This window comes from Haliotis rubra, unplaced genomic scaffold (genome assembly GCF_003918875.1).
Source record: "Haliotis rubra isolate DU_JTF1 unplaced genomic scaffold, ASM391887v1 Scf255, whole genome shotgun sequence".
NCBI classification, from domain to species: domain Eukaryota; kingdom Metazoa; phylum Mollusca; class Gastropoda; order Lepetellida; family Haliotidae; genus Haliotis; species Haliotis rubra.
The window spans coordinates 159,103-182,663 of record NW_025766614.1 but is presented as its reverse complement, the minus strand read 5'-3'; the positions used below and the strand labels follow the sequence as shown (position 1 = coordinate 182,663).

General features: G+C 40.1%; 1 protein-coding gene across 1 annotated transcript; it reads left to right on the top strand.

Annotated features, from left to right (window-relative positions):
• The first annotated feature begins 225 nt into the window (after nt 1-225).
• On the top strand, nt 226-23,341 carry LOC124279692 (solute carrier family 12 member 9-like). Its single transcript, XM_046715525.1, is given in 13 exon segments — nt 226-809; nt 11,033-11,167; nt 11,508-11,642; nt 12,828-12,976; nt 14,556-14,621; nt 14,624-14,735; nt 15,077-15,184; nt 18,534-18,645; nt 19,057-19,214; nt 19,638-19,720; nt 21,022-21,146; nt 21,868-22,552; nt 22,554-23,341. Coding segments are annotated over 13 exon segments (2,889 nt in total). The 5' UTR covers nt 226-451; the 3' UTR covers nt 23,217-23,341.
• Nucleotides 23,342-23,561: the final 220 nt, after the last annotated feature.

The following is a 23,561-nucleotide window of genomic DNA, read 5'->3' as shown; positions in this document are numbered from 1 at the left end:
AAACAACAAACTGCAGCTACAGAGATTCAGCCTCTTTGTGCATTATGTGTGTAATGAGCCATACACAGCAACAGGACTGGTATGTAGATCTCTGTTCCACACTTCCCGGAACCAGTTCATATTCCCTTCATGGAATCCATCCCATCCTGTGATGCAAAATCTCAAGCAAACATAGATTTTGCTCAGATTCTGGGATCTGAATTCTCTAATCTCACCGGGATCATTTCTTTCCATCAAAATGACATATTTTCAGAGACAAAACTTTAGTGCTGTAAAACTCCCTTGACGCTGGATGTTTGTAAACAAACGCACGTGGCTCAAATCCTTTTGCGCATCTTACTGCGCACAAATGTGACGTCATGTCATGTGCTTTCCGGTTCAGCTGACTGGCTGAAGTGAATCACGGTGAATATTACAAAACCGCTATCGCTTTTTGACCAAGAGTTGACCGATGAATAGGTCATGTGCTCCATTTAACGTCAACACAATGGAGGATGACAAGGACCCAATCTTGTCCAACTCGACGGGTAATGTCAGCTATGGAGCTTCTGCAAATGAAACGACTTCCGAAACGTCTGACAGCGTTGTTGAAGTTGCCGAAAATATTGAGACTGCGCCACAGTTAAGATCCCCGTTTTACTGGTCCCTGTCGCGAAGTTTGAGTAATGCCGGTGCCGCCTATGTCCAAAGTGGATCAACGAGGGAGAGGAGGGCGGCGGGCAATGCCAGACGAACACTGGGGACATTTGCTGGGGTGTTTTGTCCAATCGCCTTGTCCATGTTCAGTACACTGCTGTTTTTGAGAGGAGGTAGGTAGACTTGCCTGCAGCTGTCAATCCGCCACTCGGTCCAGTAGTCGTCATATTAGTCATGGATGAATGAACGCTGATGTTTTAAATCGATACCAATTTCTTTAGAAGTCGAGATGTCACATTTGTATGAATATTAAACGGGGTATTTAGCATGTTTAGAAATAATTAACATAATACTAAGTTTTGTTATTGCATAAAGGATTTTTAAACTTTTAAGTGTCGTGTCCTGTCCTATATATCATGATTGTGTGAGGAGGAAACAATAGATACTGTGGTCTTTATAATCAACAGTGTTGTATTACTTGTGTTACAGTTAACTGATTTATAAAGATAAGACCGTTGGTCAAAGCTGTTCTTTCTCAGTTGAATGTGTTTCTTGTTATTAAAAAATATCTGAAACACAAGGCGAGACACGAACCAAATATTTTTCAATACCAGTATTTAAGATCAATATCATGTCCTCCTTGCTTCATGAAATAGGGCCCGTAAGTACAGACTCGTGCCAAAAGTATTTGTCACTTTCGCGTTGACGTCATTTTGCATAATGCGTCGCACTTCATTAAACTGTATTATATTTTTCTCTCTCTCTCTATATATATATACATGTTAGGTTGATAAATGCTGAGACGGAACATATCTGAAGTTCATTTCATTACAAATGAAAACATTAATGTCGCACACTGCACTTTAAGTTTCACTGCCTATTATTTTTATTTGCCTTTTCGGAGCACCTTTAGAATACAGCACCACAACTCCTCGTGAGGACGATCTCTGCCGTAGGTCACATGTCATTAAGACAAGCAACCAGTTTGTGAGAACCTGTCGGACGCGAACCCGCGACCTTCGGATTGTTAGCTCGACAGCTAACCGACTGAGCTACGTCCACACTGTTGCACAATGTGCAAATTTATCGAGTCATTCCTGTGACGTCACGGAAATGAACGGAAAGAGTCGAATAAGTCACGGACAATTACGAATGCTACGGGTAGACTTGGTGTCGCGTGATTTTATTCTTCGGACACTTGCCGAATGGATCCGATGCCATTTGGCACACTCGTCCCATTCCGTAATCTGCAAGATAACGTGTGGCGATGGAATGAGCCGATATGCCTCAAACTGAAAAGGGTTGTTGGCGTCCAGGCGTCAGGCGTGGATTTCACGGTGCATGCATGAATGACGCGCTTTTATATAAATCGGTGATTTTGTGACAGAAAGGTGATGTAGGGAACACTGTAAGGATAATGTGGATCGCACTAAGGAACGAGGGAGACATGAGCATGTGTAGTGACGGCACGAGGGTGAGTTAGCCTTCGAATCATTACTGAACAAAATTTATTTTGCTTGTGAAAGAGGCTTGAGTGCAAATTCCAGGCTCAATTTCCATTAGCCCAAAATTTCTACATTAACCCATTTCATAATGTACTTTCGACGTTTTTGGTTTCCCCTTTTTGTGTGAAAAAAAAGTATTAAAATGCAAAAAAGAAAAACAACAAATGGTACTCACGTATTACACCGGACATGTACCTGCTATATTGGATTAAGTCCCTAACCCTAACCCTAACCCTAAACCCTAAACCCTAAACCCTAAACCCTCAGCCCTAACCCTAAACCCTAAACCCTCAGCCCTAACCCTAACCCTAACCCCTTGAAATAATCCTAATAAATAGAATGCATTGACCGAACCACCGGACAAGTACCTACTATATTGCATTAGGTCCCCAACCCTAACCCTAAGCCCTAACCCCTAGCCCTAACCCTAACCCTAACCCTAACCCCAATCCCTTGAATTAATCCTAATAAATAGAATGCATTGACCGAACCGGCACAAACACGACTGACTAGTGTAATGCATTATTACCGCTTCGAAAAATAAAATACTAATAAAACACTTTTCTATGTAATGGTGCAAATTACTGAATGACAAAAAATATATATGTAAATTTAAAAATTACAAAATACAAAATACACAAAACATAACACCTCAGCAGCCCGTAATACAAATAAATATGAGCGTATTAGTGAAAAAAGAAAAATATTTCAAACTGGTGCTTGCAAAATATTGAGCATCCGCCGGTATACAACTACTGGAAACTCTCAACATCGTTGGGCTTATGCAATGACATAGCTCGTAGAGATGAAACACCAGTGAGCGGAGCTTATACGCACTCGCTGAGCCAGACAACCGTGTTGCCATGCAGGCGTCATAGGGCATTGTATCGAGAACGTGCTTTCGAACAAAATCACATTACATTACGTAAAAGGGTATTATGACGTATTTTTAAAGTTTGTGGTGCTGTATTCTAAAGGTAGGCCGCCTTTTCTTGAAGCAGCAAGGAAAAAAGGCATCAGCCTTACAAATTGATCATTAAATTTTCACCCCTGTCTGACTCACTACCAAACACCCCCTGATAATATAATATCTGATATTATTTTCCCCTAATATCTACGTTGCCTCCTCCCAACAATTCATTCATGATTCATCAAGTTGATATGATTATGAATCACATCCCTTGACAGTTAATGGGTCTATACACAGATACCCCGCATAAATAGTATAAAATCAAACTTTATACACAGATACCGTTCATGAGTAGTATGAAATTGAATTTCGCACCTACCTCTCTATGTGTACAATTGTGCAAATGTACATACACAATATGTTACCGATAAATATTTTTTGTGGCTTGATGCTAATTGATTTCCTCAGACCCAGTATCAGGGATTGAAAACAGATTTTGTAGGTGGTATAAATATCTCGGACAATAGGATTACTTATCAGAGTGAAGTAACCTGCCGTTAGTCAAGAAGGGAATACTGACACAAAATTGTTCTTTAAGTTGAAAGCAAACTGGAATTTCTTCTCATCCTAAACCCAGTCTGGCGCTGGTTTTGGGAAGGTATAAATGTTAATACTATTGATATATTTTGACCAAATTGAGTTTGTATCTACTCAATAAATACGATCTCATTACCATACATAGTCTATTTATTGTATTATACAGGCATAGTTTAATAGTGTCAACAGTCAGTATGAAGTAAGGCGACATTATGGCTTAACCATGACTATAGGTTGCATTGCTTGCTATGTGTTTCCTTATTGACCAAGTTGAATAGGGCTCCCAAGTGTATTTGGTGTTCTCGAATTCAGGAAAACTAGAATCTGTTATTGACAACTCAAGTATTTATTAATGGTTGAGGGGTAACTATGATTCACTTTTTAGTGAAGGCATAATAAATGGAGATAATGAAAGATCTGTGAAGTTAGAATTAATCTCCAGCAACCCATGTTTGTTGTAAGAGGTGACTAACAGGATCAGGTGGTCAGGCTCTTTGACTTGCTTGATCTTGTCATTGTATCACTATTCTGTAGATCGATGCTTATGAGTCACTGGATTGTCTGATCCAGACTTGATTATTTACAGACTGCTGTTTCTGGAATGTTTCTCAGTATGGTGTTAATCAAACAAAGTGAAAGTTTAGATAATGAAAATAAAACACAGATGGGTTTACATATGTTCTGTTTAAGCCAAGTTCAGTATTATTTCCTTCTATTTTATTCTATTTTCCCATAAAAACGAAACATAATCGGGTCCACTTCCTTAGAGTATAGGACCTCTAAATGCTGCAGTGTTGACTGTTACATGTTGTTTCCGATGTGTATAATACATGTCAAGTGTCTGTGTCTAGTTGTTTTTATTGGCATTCTACATAGAAAACAGTCTATGTCTATGATTTAGAAGATTTAGGATTAGCAAGAATTAGATGATGGAGTGACATGTTGCACAGGGTCATTCTCACTTACCCACCACCCTAAAGTTATGATAAGGGATTAAAGAGGATTAGTGTACACGGGTTATTGATTACACTTTCTCACCGTGAAATTTGGTCCTGGTGGGTGACACTAATTAGTCTCATCCAGGTGAACGGTGTTCACCGTTCATGAACTGAGGTTATTGACTTGCTGTTGTTGCTGATTTTTAAATAAATTTAGTGAACACTCTTAACCATCACCCTCACTATATAATGATACATATGATCGGTTATGAAGTCAGTCACGATGGCTAACCAACAAGTGAATGTCAAGTTCATTCCCAATGGTAGGGGCGGTCAGTATTTGATTTTCCAGAATTATAGGTTCACAATTAAGAGAAGAAGAGGTACGTCCATCCATTGGAACTGTGCCAAGAAATCCTGCCATGCCACGGTTAACACCAGAAACGCAGTTTCTCATATAACTGGGTATTGAATAGTATGAAATGTATGAAATGTGTGAAATGGATGAAATGGATGAAATGGATGAAATGAATTGTATATTTGTGCAGCACTTAACACACAAATAAATTGATTTTCTACATGTATTTGTCACACCTTCTGAGAATCACAATGATGGAGGGGACCTTATTTCACGGGGAGCAATAATGGAGGGGACCTTATTTCACGGGGAGCAAAAACTAAGAGACATCTATTGTGTAGCAGCTTATTCTGCTTCAGTGATTTGCCCACCTAGAACAATAGGTGGTGGGTAAACGAGAAGACCCCGTTGCACATCTCCAGGATGTAGTAGTCACAGTATAGCTGCATGATCACACCTGATATGTCCTTGAAGAAAGCTTTAATGTTATCTCAATGTCACATGGTACACGAATTCTTATCCTGATAACCATTAGGAAAGGGAATGTGTGATGAAGTGTTAAAATAGAAACAGGTTATAAGGGTCTTTATTACACAGTTATGGATGAATGATTATCACTCAATGGGACTTCATAAATGGGTAGCTGAACAAAATGTTCTGAGATATCTCTTTCATACATAATGAAAAATATATGGAGTTAAAGCTAGGGACAAAGCAAAATTATTCCATTTGGGACATAAACTTCAAACTCATTTTGTATCCTATAAATTATCTTTGTCACAAATGGTAATGATACTTTAAGCCTGTCCTCTGGGATTTACTTGCATTGCAGAAATATTACTGTTTGTAAATGATGCGAATAGGGAGTAGGTAGAGCATGTTGTACTTTTTGTTAATCTGTACAAAATGATCTTGTTCGTCACAATCATGTGTTTACTGTTTGCCAGGCAGGGATCAAAATAGCGCTTAGTTTGTGTGCCATGGCACAGTAAATATTGAAATGACACGGTTGAAATATTTTCAATGTGTCCAGATAATACACATCATAATTCATTTAATGAAAATGCTATATATTAGTACATCTGAAATGATTCAAAACTTATACTTCACCATTTGCCAGGATGTTTGATAGAAACATGAATATTCCATTGAGAGTATGAAAGATCTAAGTTAAGAGTATCTGAGATTATGTTGAGTCATCATAATCTAATGACGTGTCACTCGTTATCGTGGTGGGGATCTTTTGCATTCCAGCACAATTACAGTAATTGGCCAGCTACTGGTCATAGGGTACAGTAATTAGCCAGTTACTGGTCATAGGGTACAGTAATTAGTAAGGACAAGGATGTATATCACCTGAGGATTGCATATGTAGATATGGAGACTGAGGGTGGAGTGCATATGTAGATACAGAGACTGAGGGTGGAGTGCATATGTAGATATGGAGACTGAGGGTGGAGTGCATATGTAGATATGGAGACTGAGGGTGGAGTGCATATGTAGATACAGAGACTGAGGGTGGAGTGCATATGTAGATATGGAGACTGAGGGTGGAGTCTAATGTAGATACGGAGACTGAGGGCGGAGTGCATATGTAGATACAGAGACTGAGGGTGGAGTGCATATGTAGATACAGAGACTGAGGGTGGAGTGCACAGGTAGATACAGAGACTGAGGGTAAAGTGCACAGGTAGATGCAGAGACTGAGGGTAAAGTGCACAGGTAGATACAGAGACTGAGGGTAGAGTGCATATTACATACAGAGACTGAAGGTAGAGTGCACTGATAGATACAGAGACTGAGGGTGAAGTGCACAGGTAGATGCAGAGACTGAAGGTAGAGTGCACAGGTAGATACAGAGACTGAGGGTAGAGTGTACTGGTAGATACAGAGACTGAGAGTGGAGTGCACAGGTAGATGCAGAGACTGAGGGTAGAGTGCACAGGTAGATACAGAGACTGAGGGTAGAGTGTACTGGTAGAGACTGAGAGTGGAGTGCACAGGTAGATGCAGAGACTGAGGGTAGAGTGCACAGGTAGATACAGAGACTGAGGGTGGAGTGTACTGGTAGATACAGAGACTGAGGGTAGAGTACAGAGGTAGATACAGAGACTGAGGGTAGAGTGCACAGGTAGATACAGAGACTGAGGGTCGAGTGCACTGGTAGATACAGAGACTGAGGTTGAGTGCAGTGGAAGATACAGGGACTGCGGGTGGAGTGCACAGGTAGATACAGAGACTGAGGGTGGAGTGCACTGTTAGATACAGCGTCTAAGGGTGGAGCACACAGGTAGGTACAGAGACTGAGGGTTGAGTGCACTGGAAGATACAGAGACTGAGGGTGGAGTACGCAGGTAGATACAGAGACTGAGGGTTGAGTGCAGTGGAAGATACAGGGACTGCGGGTGGAGAGCACAGGTAGATACAGAGACTGAGGGTGGAGTGCACTGTTAGATACAGCGTCTAAGGGTGGAGCACACAGGTAGATACAGAGACTGAGGGTGGAGTGCACTGGAAGATACAGAGACTGAGGGTGGAGTACGCAGGTAGATGCAGAGACTGAGGGTGGAGTGCACAGGTAGATGCAGAGACTAAGGGTGGAGTACACAGGTAGATACAGAGACTGAGGGTGGAGTGCACAGGTAGATGCAGAGACTGAGGGTGGAGTACACAGGTAGATACAGAGACTGAGGGTGCAGTGCACAGGTAGATACAGAAACTGAGGGTGGAGTGCACTGGTAGATACGGAGTCTTAGGGTGGAGTACATAGGTAGTTATAAGTATTTGTTTTCATTTTAAAGAGTAATTCAACCCATATGTAAATGTGAATCAATATGTAAGAGATAATTTCCTGTGGTGATTCCATTCAATCGGAGATATTCTGACATGATGTTCCTGTTTATCAATGGAGAACCGATGTACATAGCGTCAGCATAGTTTATCATGTATCTATACTCAGATCATCAACTCATCATGATCTAGTTAACACCACAAACACAACTGACAGAATTATAAAGACAGTTGGTGTACATTATCACAGGAGATAAAGCTATCAGAGGTTGATGACATTAATACACTGTAGTCATACCGCTGAGTTGAAGGTCAGGTTACAAGGTGCTGTTTAGTCATCAGCATGAAGATTAAGCCCTGACTGTCATGTGATGTGAGGAGTTTAATATCTTCCTTGTTGTAAACATCTATATTTTAGTTGGTTCATTGGTTGTAATGATTCCCATGATCACCAAAGAATCGTGGAATCAGTGCTTGTTACATTTATTGACCTTCTACATGTGAAGATAAGAAGTGTTGAATTAAGCATGATAACAACAATGCTAAAGAAAAGATTGGATAAAAAAGCCATGATTAACTGATAGTGGAGATATAATGTAAATAAAACCTGTTGACACTCAGACAAATGAAAGATAATGCTGTTGACAATTGGAGGTGAAATCGCTTATGTAACTGTTGAAAGTAACCTGTGTACACATGGACTCTGGATTATGTTAGTGTGATGACTATATACTCATTATGCTGTGCTGTTCACATATCATTAGGTGCAATACAACTCTATTGTAGGTTCTGTTTGTATCATCATCATCATCATCATGAAGACATACGAAGTGTAATCTGTCAGTGGTTTTAGCAATGAAGGAAGCATGTTAAGATCCAGACACAGTTGAGTTAGTTCGGCATATAGAACTGAAAGTACTTGTATATGAGTGACCCCTGAAGCCATTTAAGTGGTATATTCAACTTCTCCCAGTGTTTAGCCATGTAATACAGAGTCACATTGTCCTTGTGTAATTATATTTTGTTCAGTCCTTATCTACAGCATTTTGGTTTTTCATTTCCACAAGTTTAACTTTCACTGAATAACATGGATGTGTTTTCCTCAGCAAATCTTCAAAACTACCAGTTTGGTTTTCTTCAGGACACTCACAATGATCAGATTGTAAATTGGACACAATTTCAGTTAGCATGTGACATCCTCAAAAATCCTTGCAAAAAGGACAAATTCAAAGTTCTGAATCCCAATTCAGTGGTATGGTTTTGAAAGTTCAATGATTTCTCTGACAGATAAATTAGATGAGAAAACAAATTAGAGTGAAAGTACGACCTGACATGACTTAGTGTGGAAATGTTTGTCCCTGATATCCCATATGGTAGTTACCATGGTTACTGACTTTCAGATTTCATCAGATCAATCAGAATCTGACTCACAAATAGATGACTTTTCTTAAATATTTGCAGTGTGCAGGGTGTTACATTTTAATCAATGTGCACAATCATTATCTGTGACCACCAACTGATCATGTTGAAATAGGTCATTAAGTTTATATATCTTTATTTATATTTTAGTTTGTGTATATTTTAGTGTCCTTTTTCCACACTTACTTAGTTTCGTGTTTTGTGTATCTTGCAGTGTCTGGCTATTATAAATTGCTTTAACATGTTAGATGTAAGCAGCAGTTGTCACTGATGTGTTTGTCAGCAAGGATGAAGAACCTTTCTGTTACCATGGTAAATGCTATTGACTAGGTGTGTAATGCTTGATGGAACTGACTATGCATTGCATTTGTGCTTGTAGCACCACTGACATGCTAAAGAAAGTCAATAATTCAAATAGCCAACACAAATGTTGATGATAAGCTTTGTTTCCATACATGTTTGTCCAAATGAGCCCTGTGTGTTCAGAAGTCATTGATAACTTTGTATCAGTCTGCTCAACATAATGGTTGTCACGACAGACTACGGTAGGCAATCTAAGAATGGTGGATATTTGTAGGCTTTGGCATCTTGTCAAATAAAGTAGAGAATTTGGTTTTGTGGAATGACAGGACACACGTAAACAATCACCGTAGTGTCTTGTACATGTGAAAGTCTTGTCAACCATTTGTATTTTGTATTTCAGGTTTATGGAAGTTTAGATGTAACCCATTACCAAATTTGATTTTGATCTTTTGGACCCGTGAAAGATGGTCAATTGTCTGAAGTGAAACATCAATCCAAATTATATTTTTGAATAGTAATAATAATGAGAATATTTATAAAGTGCCTTTTCTAGGCTAGATATCCTGCTCAAAGCGCACAATCTGATCATTATTACCCCGGGTAACCTAAGCTGTCTGTGAGGTGTTAGAAGGTTCAGTCTACGTAAACTAAGGCTCATTATTATTTGTTACCTACTATACTGAGTTTAACAAACCCTTGAATTGACCAATCAGAACACAGCTTACCAAATCACGAAAGTTGATATGCCATTTTCCTCACGATGGCTTCTGAATGATACACACGGAGGACACCATTATTCCCAACAGTAAGTAAAACAGTCACTAAAAAAAAGTGAAATATAAGCTAATAGTAACCATGTTATCAGAAACCCCTAAGCGCATAGACTACAGGTCAAATATGTGTGCTTTATACAGATTTTCATTTGTTGAAAGATCAGTGTCAGCTACCGAGGAAGAGAAAATCCAAAAACCATTTTGTAAGTCCCGACGAACCCTAAATAGTAGCCGTTGTCTGATTGGTTAAATCCGTTAAGCCGTCTTGCGTTGGATTGGACGGTCTAGGGTTTGTTAACAGTATAGCAGTGTAACGAATAATACTGAGCCTAGGTTAACTTAGACTGTAGAAGGTTAATAGTCTCAAGACTTATTTCACCCGGGAACCCGATTTCTGCTGGGTGAACAAACAGAGGCAATTTTGAACAAACTCATTTGCGTAAGGTGAGACCACATGTATCACATGTACTTTGTTGTGGGGCAGGTCTGAAGTCCTAGAAACTCTCAGGAGTCCTGCTGTCACACACGGTCACTCGTCCATGGACTCACCATGCCCAATGTTGCTTAACTTCAACTGATTTGTGACCTGAGTGACCACACGCTACAATTATGATTTATGAAGAACTGCTCGTGTTGAAGTTAAGCTGTGTGGTTGACAAGCATTTGATTTTTCCTCCTGGACCATTGACAGATTTGAGTAGGTGTCATACCATGCCTTCTGCATGTACAGTGCTCATCAAATATGAGTATCTTGTGTACAGTGTGGTTATTCAATATGTTTATGCTGTTATTCCATGTTTCAGGTTTTGTGGTTGGTCAAGCGGGCATCCTTGAGACAGTCGCCCAACTGATCCTGGCCTACATGATCCTGGTGCTGACCGTACTGTCCATATGTGCTATCTCAACCAATGGTGCAGTGGAAGGGGGTGGAGCTTACTGTATCCTTTTTACTGATTGGTCACTTTGTTGTCCAACTGGAATCAGCTACGATTGATAATTCAGTTAACATTAGTCAAAAGTTAGATAATTTTACTGCCATGTCAGAATGTTGAGATGTAAAATGTTCACATGACCTTGATAAAATACTAGATATCCTCCTGGATCAGGAAAATGTTTGAGTCGGTACTGAGCACAAGTTAACCCTCAGCTCAATTGAAGTTGAACTTTGACTAGAAGAATTTTATGTGCATAGCTGTGATACTAGTGACTGGTACCAGAGAACCTGAGACTTGTGTACATGTGTGATATGGTTTTATACGAGCCTTAACCCTCTGCCAGACATGATAAGTCGTGCCCTTGGACCCGAGTTTGGCGGTAGTATTGGATTCCTGTTTTTCGTAGCTAATGTGATGGCATGTGCTCTCTACATCAGTGGTTTTGTGGAAGGAATACTCCAGAACTTTGGCCCAGGAGGTTAGTTCAAGTGTCCATCTGAAACTGAGAACATATGGGTACAAGCATCCTACCTCATTGCTTCATAACAATGACAATTGTTTGAGGACTATACCAGGAAGTTTTGAATGTACAGGATGTAGGTAAAGCTCAAGTGAAACTACAGTGTCATTCGTATCAGGAATGTTGTAATGAAGAATAAAGTCCAGTACAGGACTTCGAGTTTTTTACCATATACAGTCAAACCCCGATGAGTCGAATCGCTGGGGACCAAGTAATAAATTCGACTTATCCATGTATTCGAGACATAGGTATGTCTATGAGTGTAGAATAAAAAGATGATTGAATATTAAACAATTTTACCCAATCCACAAATAAAACAGACGTCATCCAAGCAGACTTCTTGTGACAGTATGAAGTCGGCAGAGATTTGACGTTCTTACAGCAACGTGGCTAGGGAAAGGTGTGAGCCACGCTGGTTTGTTAATTGGATCAGTTAGCTACACCAATTAACTTCTCATTGACTGACTTCGGCTTATTTATACAAGATTGCTGTTGTTTGAATCTCATGGGACCAAATTTCCTACTCGAGTCATCGTGTGTATTTATGAGACGAATTCGTGTAACTGGAAATCAAATGATGACAACTATAACAGGGAATGGTCGGGACCGACAGGTACTTCGAGTTATGCATAATATTCGAGACACCGGCATTCGACTCATTGGGATTTGACTGTATCACTGCTAAACAAAGATCTGAGGACAACTTGTCACAGCACCTGTCAAAACAACCTTTCATCTTTTCACATTATTTCATCGATCATTCAAAGTTCGCAAAAGTCATTCTGACATGATTTATAATCTAATGTTCCCAGATCCTTGTATAGCGGTGTGAGCACTGAGATTTTGATGATAATGAGTTATTTTCTTAATTTGTGGTGAAAGAAAAGATAATACTTGGTCCGAATTCATCTAAGAATTGTTAGGAAATATTCTCACCTTAGTTGTTTTTCATATTGAGGACTGTACTGGCACAGTTTCGGCAGTTAGAATATATTTAAAACAAAAGCTTGTGTACGTCATTTGCTGAGTGGAAGGAATCAGATGATTGCTTTGGTCATGTTCATACCATCAGGTATTGGTCTTTGTAACCTGATTGTACACACTTGTCCCACTGTGCTGTATATATACGTCCTGTGTGTACAGGGTCTCTGATAGGGAAGGATGGTACTGGGCTGCCGGATGATAACGACTGGTGGAAGTACCTATATGCCACCATCGTCTCCATCGTCTGTCTCCTCGTCTGCCTCGTTGGTGGTGCCATGTTTGCCAGGACTTCGGCTTTCATCCTGATGGTGAGTAGTTTGTCCGTTCTCTCTGCTATAAACAGTTTGAAACTATGGAGGAAAAATTGTACATCAGCAAAACTCTCTTATATCCTCTGTTGACTATTTTGGGATTGATAGTGTACTCAAACATGATTTTCATGTGATTTTGCTTCTTCCCAAGTCAGTGGAGTTAACAGTCTGTAAAAGTCCAGTTTCCAACCACGTTGAAAACGATTATGGAATTCCATGGACTGATAGTTGTGCCACAAGTGACCATTAATTAGTTATGCCTGTTATATATCAAACTTGCTGACCAATCAGATTCCACCTGTGACATCAGTACAGTTTGCTTCATACAAGGTTGTGGTGAGAACCCTCTGATCGATAATTACCGTATATTACCGTAGATAAGCCAAATTTGAGGACCAAAAAAATGCAGTCTGTAGAAGGGGGTCGGCTTATCTATGGGTTAAGCTTTCGTCAAACCTTTTTCAGTAAAGACGTCAATTTTGCAATTAAACATCACTAGACAAGGTTATTTACCTTTTAAGTTCTAAGTTGTTTTTGCTTGGCATTGTATTATTTGCAGGGATTAAGATTACTGTGTGTATATGAGCCTGAAATAGCAATCAGCTGTGCACATGTTTCCCGGCGAACAAGTTCAAACATGCACAATAATATAACGGGACGAATTCTGACGCAGTCATCAGTAAAATATAATACAAAGTACTATTATTTAACCCAAAGAAATATAACCTAGCCATATAGCCATTTAAATTCACACATTTTTACCGATGTTACTGTAAACTAGCAGTCCATGGAAAACGAGGCAGTAATCAGTTCGTGATTGTTGATAATATGATGTGAAATTGGCTATCGCGGTTGGAGCAAAAAACATACCCTCACGAACGTGGTAAGCGGAAGTTGTACGCACATGGAATGGGGTAAAATATGCAAGCCAGTTTGTTTACATGTGATCGTCCAGCTACAATAAGTATGATCTTTAGCGAAACAAAATATATGAATCATTTTCTGTCAACTACACTTCATTTCGATGCGTAAGTAAATGCAATATGATTGTGAGTTCTTTGAGTAATGTGGACCAAAGTTATAATTATCGACAACTGCCAGTTGTCTGTGGTCTGTGTTTGCCGCAATTAGGACCCCATCGCGGGGGATTGGCTTATGTACGAAACATACCATTCTGACACTGATTTTAAGGGTCCAGTTTAGGGGTCAGCTTATCTATGGGGTTGGCTTATCTACCTTAATATACGGTAGATCTCTATTGCATTAAAACAAGTGTTTTCTTTTGCTCACTTGAGCACCTTAACAACATTAAGATTTTGAAAATATCTATTGACACCCAGTAGACGGTACACATGACCTAGAAATGCTGCAAATGCTCTTCATTGAGTCAAGCTAGGTAGGGTAACCTAGTGGTTAAAGTGTTTGCTCATCACACCAATGACCTGCGCGCTAGAATCCCTGCTGTGATATGGCTGAAATATTGCTAAAAGCTTGTAAAACCTAACTCACTCACTCACTCACTCACTCACTCACTTTAATGTGTCCCCATATCTTCACATGATGCGTCTGTCATCAGATTGTGGTGATATGCCTACTGTCAGTCATCATCAGCATCTTCGCCATCAACCACAACATCGACGTCCGCGCATCCCTTTTACCAATAAAGTGGTGTACACCAACATGTCGGAGGACCAGGCCAACATCACAGGAAAGTACACAGGCCTGAATGCAGCAACATTCAGGGAAAACCTCTTTGGTGAGTTCAGTAATATAGAGTGATGTGACATCTACTGTCCCACTCATTTCAGAATATAGGATCTGACATTTTAGCCCTAGACCAAATAAATGTTATTTATTTATTTCTTGTTACTATATGTGACTATATATCTTAACTCACTCACTCGCCAAATGTACATATTCACGATCTGTAACACTGTGACATATTAGGTCCTTGACATCAGATGTTTAATGGAAGTTAAGCTCCAGAATGTTATTCCCTTATTTCTAGTTGTCCATGTGTACATATTCACGATCTGTAAGACTGACATCTAAGGAGGACAGGACAGTGGTTCAGCATAGACTCTGGTTGTTTTGCAGCCAACTACACTGTTGATTACAACACAGGAGATACCATGCAGTTTGCCACTGTGTTTGCCATCCTCTTCAGCAGCGTCACAGGCATCCTGAATGGGGCCAACATGTCGGGTGAGTCGGTCGTAACAAGCTTACACAATACAGACGTGTAAAACTAGCAAATTTTAGGATTTTCGTCAATTTCACGGCATTTGAATTGGTATATGAAATAAGATAAGAATTTTGCTTAAAATACGCTTTCAGAGCAAATGAATACATGGAAGGGCATCTTCCCCAATTTTGTTAAACATTTTTTTAATATTTGTTGATTCACACACTTCCAAAGAATGGCTGATTAGGGGATATTTGTTAATTCATTTATCACTGTTTCGGTTTTGTTTTTAACTGTCATAAACACAAGAGGATTTCATCTGCAAGGTAATTATATAGGAGGGACCTGTCAACTGTCACCTATGAATCATGTTAATTACCAACACCTGTGATACCTAACACTGTACTAACTTATGTCATAGCCACAATACAAGTAACAGGTTGCATTATGGATGACCAACAACAGATTACAACAAAATGAAACAGTTATACTGTTGTTTTCTGGTCACCATTGATGGTAAAAGTGTTATATTTACCATCCTTTTTCCTTAGCCGAAAGGGTATGCTGATGACTCAGTTGTCTCTGCAATTTATTGTCTAGAATTGCATCTGTTTCTACATCACGAAATAGTAGATTGTGGGTTCATCCTGATAATCTTTCTAGGATTCTTACCAGGAAAGCTGTAGATTTATCCAATGTACTTAACATCTGAGAAGACCTGCATCACATTATGTTTTAATAATGATAATAATATTAATAAGGGCAGTTATACCAGGCAATACTCCACACCACAAGGGGGCGTGCTCCCTTCTGAACCTGACATTCCCAGTCATCACTTAATCCCTACTTAAACTCCAACAAACTACCACAGTTAAGTCACAGATATCTTCTTGTAGATGAGTCATGTTTTTGAGTCAAGTATAAGAAGAACTGTTGCAAAGAAAACAAAGAGATGGCCATTCTTAATTCTCTTTTTACCACATGTATTTTTATATTAAACTGTGTCTTAATCTTTCCCTCCACAATCCCTGGTTGAAAGTGGTCCCCGCATACACCTGACACTAGCCTGGCTGTAGATGGCTGAGGTTGGGCGCTGCCTCTCTCTGTCCACTGCTTGCGTACAGTGACAGCTGTTGCCATGTGTCTCTGACTGGTCTGCTCCCAGTGTGGGGACTATTGATTGCAGCAGCTGGGTAAACAGGTTCATACCAGTGGAGGGAGTTGTCAATAAACCTGTCCCACTCCTTATTAACAGTGTTAGCTGTGTCAAAACGTTATTGTTAGGTGGGAGTCTATTGGCAGGTGGGCCCGTGATTAGTGCACAGGTGACAAATCACATGTAGAAATGTTGATCGAGGAGGGTAGTTGGAATGATGGAGTCCGACAGATTGACTCGTGAGGTTTTAGGGCTTCAGTCCTGTCCAAAACTAATGCACGTATAGTACATGTGGTGTTGCCTCAGTCAAGTGACTTTGCTCAACATATGCCTCTGTTCATTTAGCAGTGAACGTTGGTTGGTTGGTTGGTTGGTTGGTTGAATGTTTAATGCCACACTTGGCAATATTCCACTTCCAGCTATATGGCGGCAGTCTGTAAACAATCAAGTCTGGACCAGACAATCCTGTGATCAACATCATGAGCATCAATCTGTGCAATTGCGACACGATGACATGTGTCAACCAAGTCAGCGAGCCTGACGACCCGATCCTGTTTGTCGCCTCTTACGACAAGCATGGGTTACTGAAGATCAGTTCTAACCCAGATCTTCATGGGTTCGGCAGTGAACCCAAGCCAGTTTGGTTAACTGTGACACCCTACTCAGCAGTAAACGTGTGCCAAGTAGGGTGTCACTAAACGTGTGCCAAGTAGGGTGTCACTAAACGTGTGCCAAGTAGGGTGTCACTAAACGTGTGCCAAGTAGGGTGTCACTGAACGTGTTATATTTGGGAGAACACTTTCTTAGTAAAGTACAGATTTGTACTTTTTGGGTTGAATCCCATCCGGGATTCGAACCCACACACTCAGAGTCAGGCACCTAATCGCCAGCACACAGTCAGACGCCTAGACCGCTCCGCCACCGCGAATTCCACAAAAATGGAAGTCGGACAACTGGTAGTCTAGACTGCGGACTTTGTGTACCCCTCTGATAAGTGTTAATTGGCACGGCTCCCACGGACGAAAGCTATGAAAATACACAATGCCATTTTAGTAAGTGATCAAATGTAACATAGGTTATATTTGGGATTACACTTTCATAGTAAAGTACAGATTCTAGTACTTTTGGGGTTGAGTCCCATCCAGGATTCGAACCCACACCCTCAAAATCAGGCACCTAATCGCTCAGGCACCGCAACTTCCACAAAAATGGAAGGGTGTCACTGTTAACCGCACCGGCTGGGGTTGTATACTTCCTGGGGATGTCAGAATGAAATTGACTGTACAGTGATCCATGTCTGGAGGTATAATGTAGCACTTTGAGTGTGCTTAGTCTAGACAGGCTTCATTAGTAAAATGCTTATTAAGGGATTTTTGGACCATGCCCTTTTACATTCAGTGTTTACCATGTTTTTTTAGTAAGTACTTTGAAGTACATATGTATGAAATGTTTCAGTATTTTTTGTCTCACAGTTTCAGCCTTAACTGATATTTAAATCAGTGATGGTTTTCAATAATTCTTTGGCATATTAAAGTCAGTCCAACAAGAACTGTATGTTATTATGTGTTTGTTTTTGGTTTATCATGTGTTTATTGCTTTATTTATATTTTGTTGTTAATAGCTTGATAACAAAATTGGTCCCCAGAGAAAACAAATTACAGGTCCATCCTTTGTGTTCCCCATGTCTATAATGGTTTACATAAATCTTATTGAGAACTTGTCATAGTTAACAGTCTGTATCCCCTCATCTGTGGTGTCTATGAGATCCTGAAATTTGGGAAGTGTGTTTGATCCAAATTGGCATTTAGATAAACAATCTGTGTGTACTTTAGATGAGTCCTCACTAGTGGCAAACACTAGTACAAAGGTAGCTAGAGTTACCTCCCTTCCACCACTCATGGCCAACTAAGGCCTGATCTAATGTATGATACCTACTGATGGAGAGTGATTTATGTGGAAGTCCAATTTCATTCTTCATTCATCTGTTCATTCCGATATTTGGTGCAGCAACTTACTGTACCACAGTGTGAATTGGGAATATAGATAATTAAGCATGTGGCATACAAAGCATGGTACATTCAGTTGTTTTAGAATGCTTCGTTACTGATGTTGATGAAGGCCCTGATTGCAATCTAAGGATATTTCAGTGCAGGTTGATGTGGAATCAGACAGTGGTGACTACTGTGCTATACCTAATACCTTCCATACTTTAGGTGAGCTGAAGGACCCCAGTAAATCCATCCCGAAGGGGACTCTGTCCGCTGTGGGCTTCACCTTCTTTGCATACCTATTCCTCTCCATCCTCATCGGCGGATCCTGCTCCAGGTGAGTACCCCAAGGCAGTGTTAACACTACGTTCACTAACTTTCAGCTCACATTCAGTTCTAAAACTGTCTATTGACCTAAAGTCTTCACATTCAGTTCTAAAACTGTCAATTGACCTAAAGTCTTCACATTCAGTTCTAAAACTGCCAATTGACCTAAAGTCTTCACATTCAGTTCTAAAACTGCCTATTGATCTAAAGTCTTCACATTCAGTTCTAAAACTGTCTATTGACCTAAAGTCATCACATTCACTTCTAAAACTGTCTAGTGACCTAAAGTCCTTTTACAAGGAAATATCAGCAGTGATCGTTTTCAAATATCCATTGTCTCCCAAGTATTTCAGTGTTCCATGTATTATTGTTGACAGTTATACCAAGGAAGCAGTGTATTTGATTGCCAATATACTTCCAGGTTCCTTCTGAAAAATGACTATGTGTTCCTGCAACAAGTCAACGGATGGCCTCCGTTCGTGGTGATTGGTATTTTTGCTGCCACTCTGTCTGCAGCTCTAGGAAACCTTATAGGTGCTTCTCGTATATTGGAGGCTCTTGGCGTGGATCAGCTGTTTTGTAAGTTACACTTTAGGAACACATTGAATACTCCCCATGGAGTTGAGTTGGTTAAAAGAATGCCAGAAAAAAAGACATCTGTTGATCCAGGGAACACTCCAGCGCCTTGAGCATTTACTAGTTGCGTGGATATCTGTGCTATATAAATAAATTATAATTAAACAGATAATTTGGTGTATAAGAAGTAACACTACAGCCGCTATTGTATCAGGGATTTATTTTTGATTCCAAAGTGCCCTTGGCAGGAAAATTAGGAAACCTCGTTATTATCTTATAAATTTGTTCTTTTTGAAGTCAGTTTGTCTCAATTGTGCACTATGATATAAGGCACCATAAGTGTTTCTGAAGCTATCAGCACTGTCGAATTTAATAATACTGCTTCCATTATTGGTCAACCCTGAAAACAAATATCTATTTTTCCAGGGATTTTCCTGAAACCAGCAACAATCACCACAAGGGGAGGTAACCCTATCATGGCAGTCGTCATTACATGGGTTTTAGTGCAGGTATGTTCAGTTAACATATACAGACATAAGGTATAAATATTTTCATGGAATACGTTGATAAGTCCAATGTCATCTTGTTCCATGCATTTTAATATGGTGCTTGTTCCTTGTGTGCATAAGCAATGAAAGCTACCGTATATTACCGTCTATAAGACGACCCCATGGATAAGACGACCCCCAAACTTGACCCTTAAACTCAGTGTCAAAACTGTATGTTTCGTGCATAAGTCGATCCCCCGCGATGGGGTCCACGGCAAACAGAGACAACTGGCAGTTACCAATAATTATAACTTTGGTCCACATTATTCAAAGAATTCACAATCATATATATTGCGTCTACTCACGGATCGAAACGAAGTGTAGTTGACAGAAAATTGCATAATATATTTTGTTTCTCTAAATATCATATTTATTGTAGCAACAAACTGGCTTGCTTATTTAACCCCATTCAACAATCACGAACTGATTACCGCCTCGTTTTCCATTGACTGCTAGTTTACAGTAACATCGGTAAAATGTGTGAATTTAAATGGCTTCCGATATTTTACCCCATTCCATGTGCATTACAACTTCTGCTTACCACGTTCATGAGGGTCTGTATAACCTTAGTGTTGATTTTATATATTTTACATAAAACTGTATTTAAAATTACACAATGCTAGGTTATATTTCTTTGGGTTAAATAATGTACTTTGTATTATATTTTACTGACGACTCGTCAGAATTAGCCCCGCTATATTATTGTGCATGTTTGAACTTGTTCGGCTGCTGATTGCCATTTCCGTCTCAAATACACACGGTAATCTTAATCTTAATTAATTTATAGAGCAAAACTGTAATTAAAATTACACAATGCTAGGATATATTTCTTTGGGTTAAATAATAGTATTCTGTATTATATTTTACTGATGACTGCGTCAGAATTCGTCCCGTTATATTATTGTGCATGTTTGAACTTGTTCGCCGGGAAACGTGTGCACAGCTGATTGCTATTTCCGGCTCAGATACACACAGTAATCTTAATCCCTGCAAATAATACAATGTCCAGCAAAAACAACTTAGAACTTAAAAGGTAAATAATCTTGTCTAGTGATGTTTAATTGCAACAAAGTCGTCTTCTGTTGTTTGTTCACGCGAAGTGATATGATGTTGTTTTCTTACCCCTGGAAAAAAGTTTGATGAAAGCGTAACCCATGGATAAGACGACCACCTTCTACAGACTGCTTTTGTTGGTCCTCAAAATTCGGCTTATAGACGGTCATATACGGTAGTCTGAATAACATGGAATGGTCTTGTTTCAGTGCATCCTGTTGATCGGCTCCTTGAACGCTATCGCCCCGGTAACTTCAGTGTTCTTCTTGTTGTCGTACGCTGCTACCAATCTTGCCTGTCTGGCTCTTGAACTGGCGTCTGCCCCCAACTTCAGGTAGGAACTACTGACATCACCTGAATGTGATTCCTTGCAGGAGTCCTAGTTCGGAGAGGCAACAATGTTTTATGTGTTTTGAACATTATAGACAGTTGAGAATGACTTACATAAGGGGTTATGATACTCTAGTACATCTGCTGGACAGGTGCAGCATAGACTCGTGACAACCATTGTGTTTCCTGGCCTATAGGTCACTCAGCTGGAATATAGCTGTCTGCTGTGTAAATATAGAGGATACTAAACGACCTTCCAAGTAATACCATATTTATTAAATGGTTTAATGCTTTGGTATCAAACAAGTGAAAGCGGGTTTAATTCTAAATCTTTCACGAGTTCAATAAATACGGTATTTTATGGCAGCAAGTTTAGTATTCTGTTTATTACTCTCCAGCATAAGCTGATAGAAACTACCTACAGTGTGATGACTCTCAGCTCTCTGCGAGTCAAGCAAGGTCTAATACCATTGTGACGGAGGTATAAGCATTGTAACATCATAACTGTAAGCCATTATGACATCATACATCTAGCAGTATTAGTCTAGCGTAGTAATATCATAATAATATTACACTGCAGTATGTTCCACGGGTGAGTAATAAAGACATTTACTCACTCTTTCTTTCCTTTTCCACCCCATGTGCTGTTTGTCTAACATCAGTACAGAAGTTATACCGAATTGCCTGTGACTGCAGCCTTACATGTAGGTGTTCTTTGTCCACAGACCTACGTTCCGCTACTTCACGTGGTACACGTGTGGCCTGGGCCTGGTGGGCTGCATGGTGATGTGTTTCCTCATCAGCCCCATCTACACATCCATCGCTCTGGTCATCATGCTGTTGCTGGTCATCCTGCTGCACTTCCGCTCTCTGCCCACGTCGTGGGGCTCCATCAGCCAGGCTCTCATCTTCCACCAAGTCCGCAAGTACCTCCTCATGCTGGATTCGCGCAAGTCCCATGTCAAGTACTGGAGACCGCAGATTCTACTCATGGTGGCCAATCCAAGACAATGCTGTGAACTCATGGACTTCATCAACGACATTAAGAAGAGTGGGCTGTATGTCATCGGTCATGTAAAAGTTGGCCGACTCGAAGATTACCCCATGGACCCCATCCTTGACACACAGCCTCACTGGCTCAGTCTCATTGATCATCTCAAGATTAAGGCATTTGCAGAGCTCACCCTTGCAAACAGTGTTAGAGAAGGACTGCAGCATCTTATCCGAGTATCTGGACTTGGTGGAATGAAACCTAACACAGTGTGTCTCGGCTTCTATGATTCTTCTGAACCCCAAGATACATTACTAAAAACAAAAGTTCGTCGGAGAAGATTCTTCGGAAATGTGGAAGTTGAAAGTTTTTCTCAGATTGAGGGATACTTTGGTGGACCTCGCGACGGGACAAGTCCAAAAAAATATATTATCGGAGACAGAGTACGTCAACATGATTAAAGATTGCCTCAAACTGGGAAAGAACCTCTGTCTTTGCCGCCATTTTAACCTGCTGAATAAAACAGAAGTCCTTCAGTCTGACCTGGACTCCTATATTGATGTGTGGCCTGTGAATCTGTTCCGTCCCGAGACCGCGAGCTACTTCGACAACACCTGCCTCTTCCTCCTTCAGCTGGCCTGCATTCTTAACATGGTGCCCCGTTGGAAATCTAAAACCACTCTACGGGTGTTCCTCATGGTGAATGCGTAAACGGATAACACGATTCAGAAGGAACAAAAACTGGACATGTTCTTGCGTCAGCTTCGGATCATTGCCAAGATTCAGGTGATATCCTGGGACCATCTCCAGCCATACATGCGAAGCCCGTACATAGAAATGGACTATGACGGATTGCACATGCAGGATTATTATGAAGCACCAGATGATTTTGTGAAAGCAATGAATGAACTTATAATTGCCAATTCCAGTCGAACAGCTGCCAGTTTTCTGTATCTACCCAAACCACCAACGGATTCAGCTCTGTATGGGAAGTATTTATACCATCTGGACATGCTGACTGCCAATTTGAAACCAACAATTATGGTCCAAGGTCTACATCCTGTTACATCTACTACGCTATGATCAGTATGATGTTTGTTATTGAGATGTTTACAATGTCTGATAACATTATTACTAGTTCATCTGACGTTATGATGATATGTTCATTTTGTGGGTCATTATAGTTGGTTTGTGTCCATCCATGACTACAACTGGTGTTTGTCAGGAATGTAATTTTGGTTTGTGAAGATGGTCAGTTTACTGCCAATAATTGTGAAATGGGTGTCATTTATATTGAACCATTTGCTAAATGATTCTGTAATCATGTTAATCACATCAGCATCTTCTCAGAACGGGAGATCATGGGGACCTTACACTATTACAGATAACTGTGTTGCCATGGAAACACAGAAGAACGAAGCACCTAGT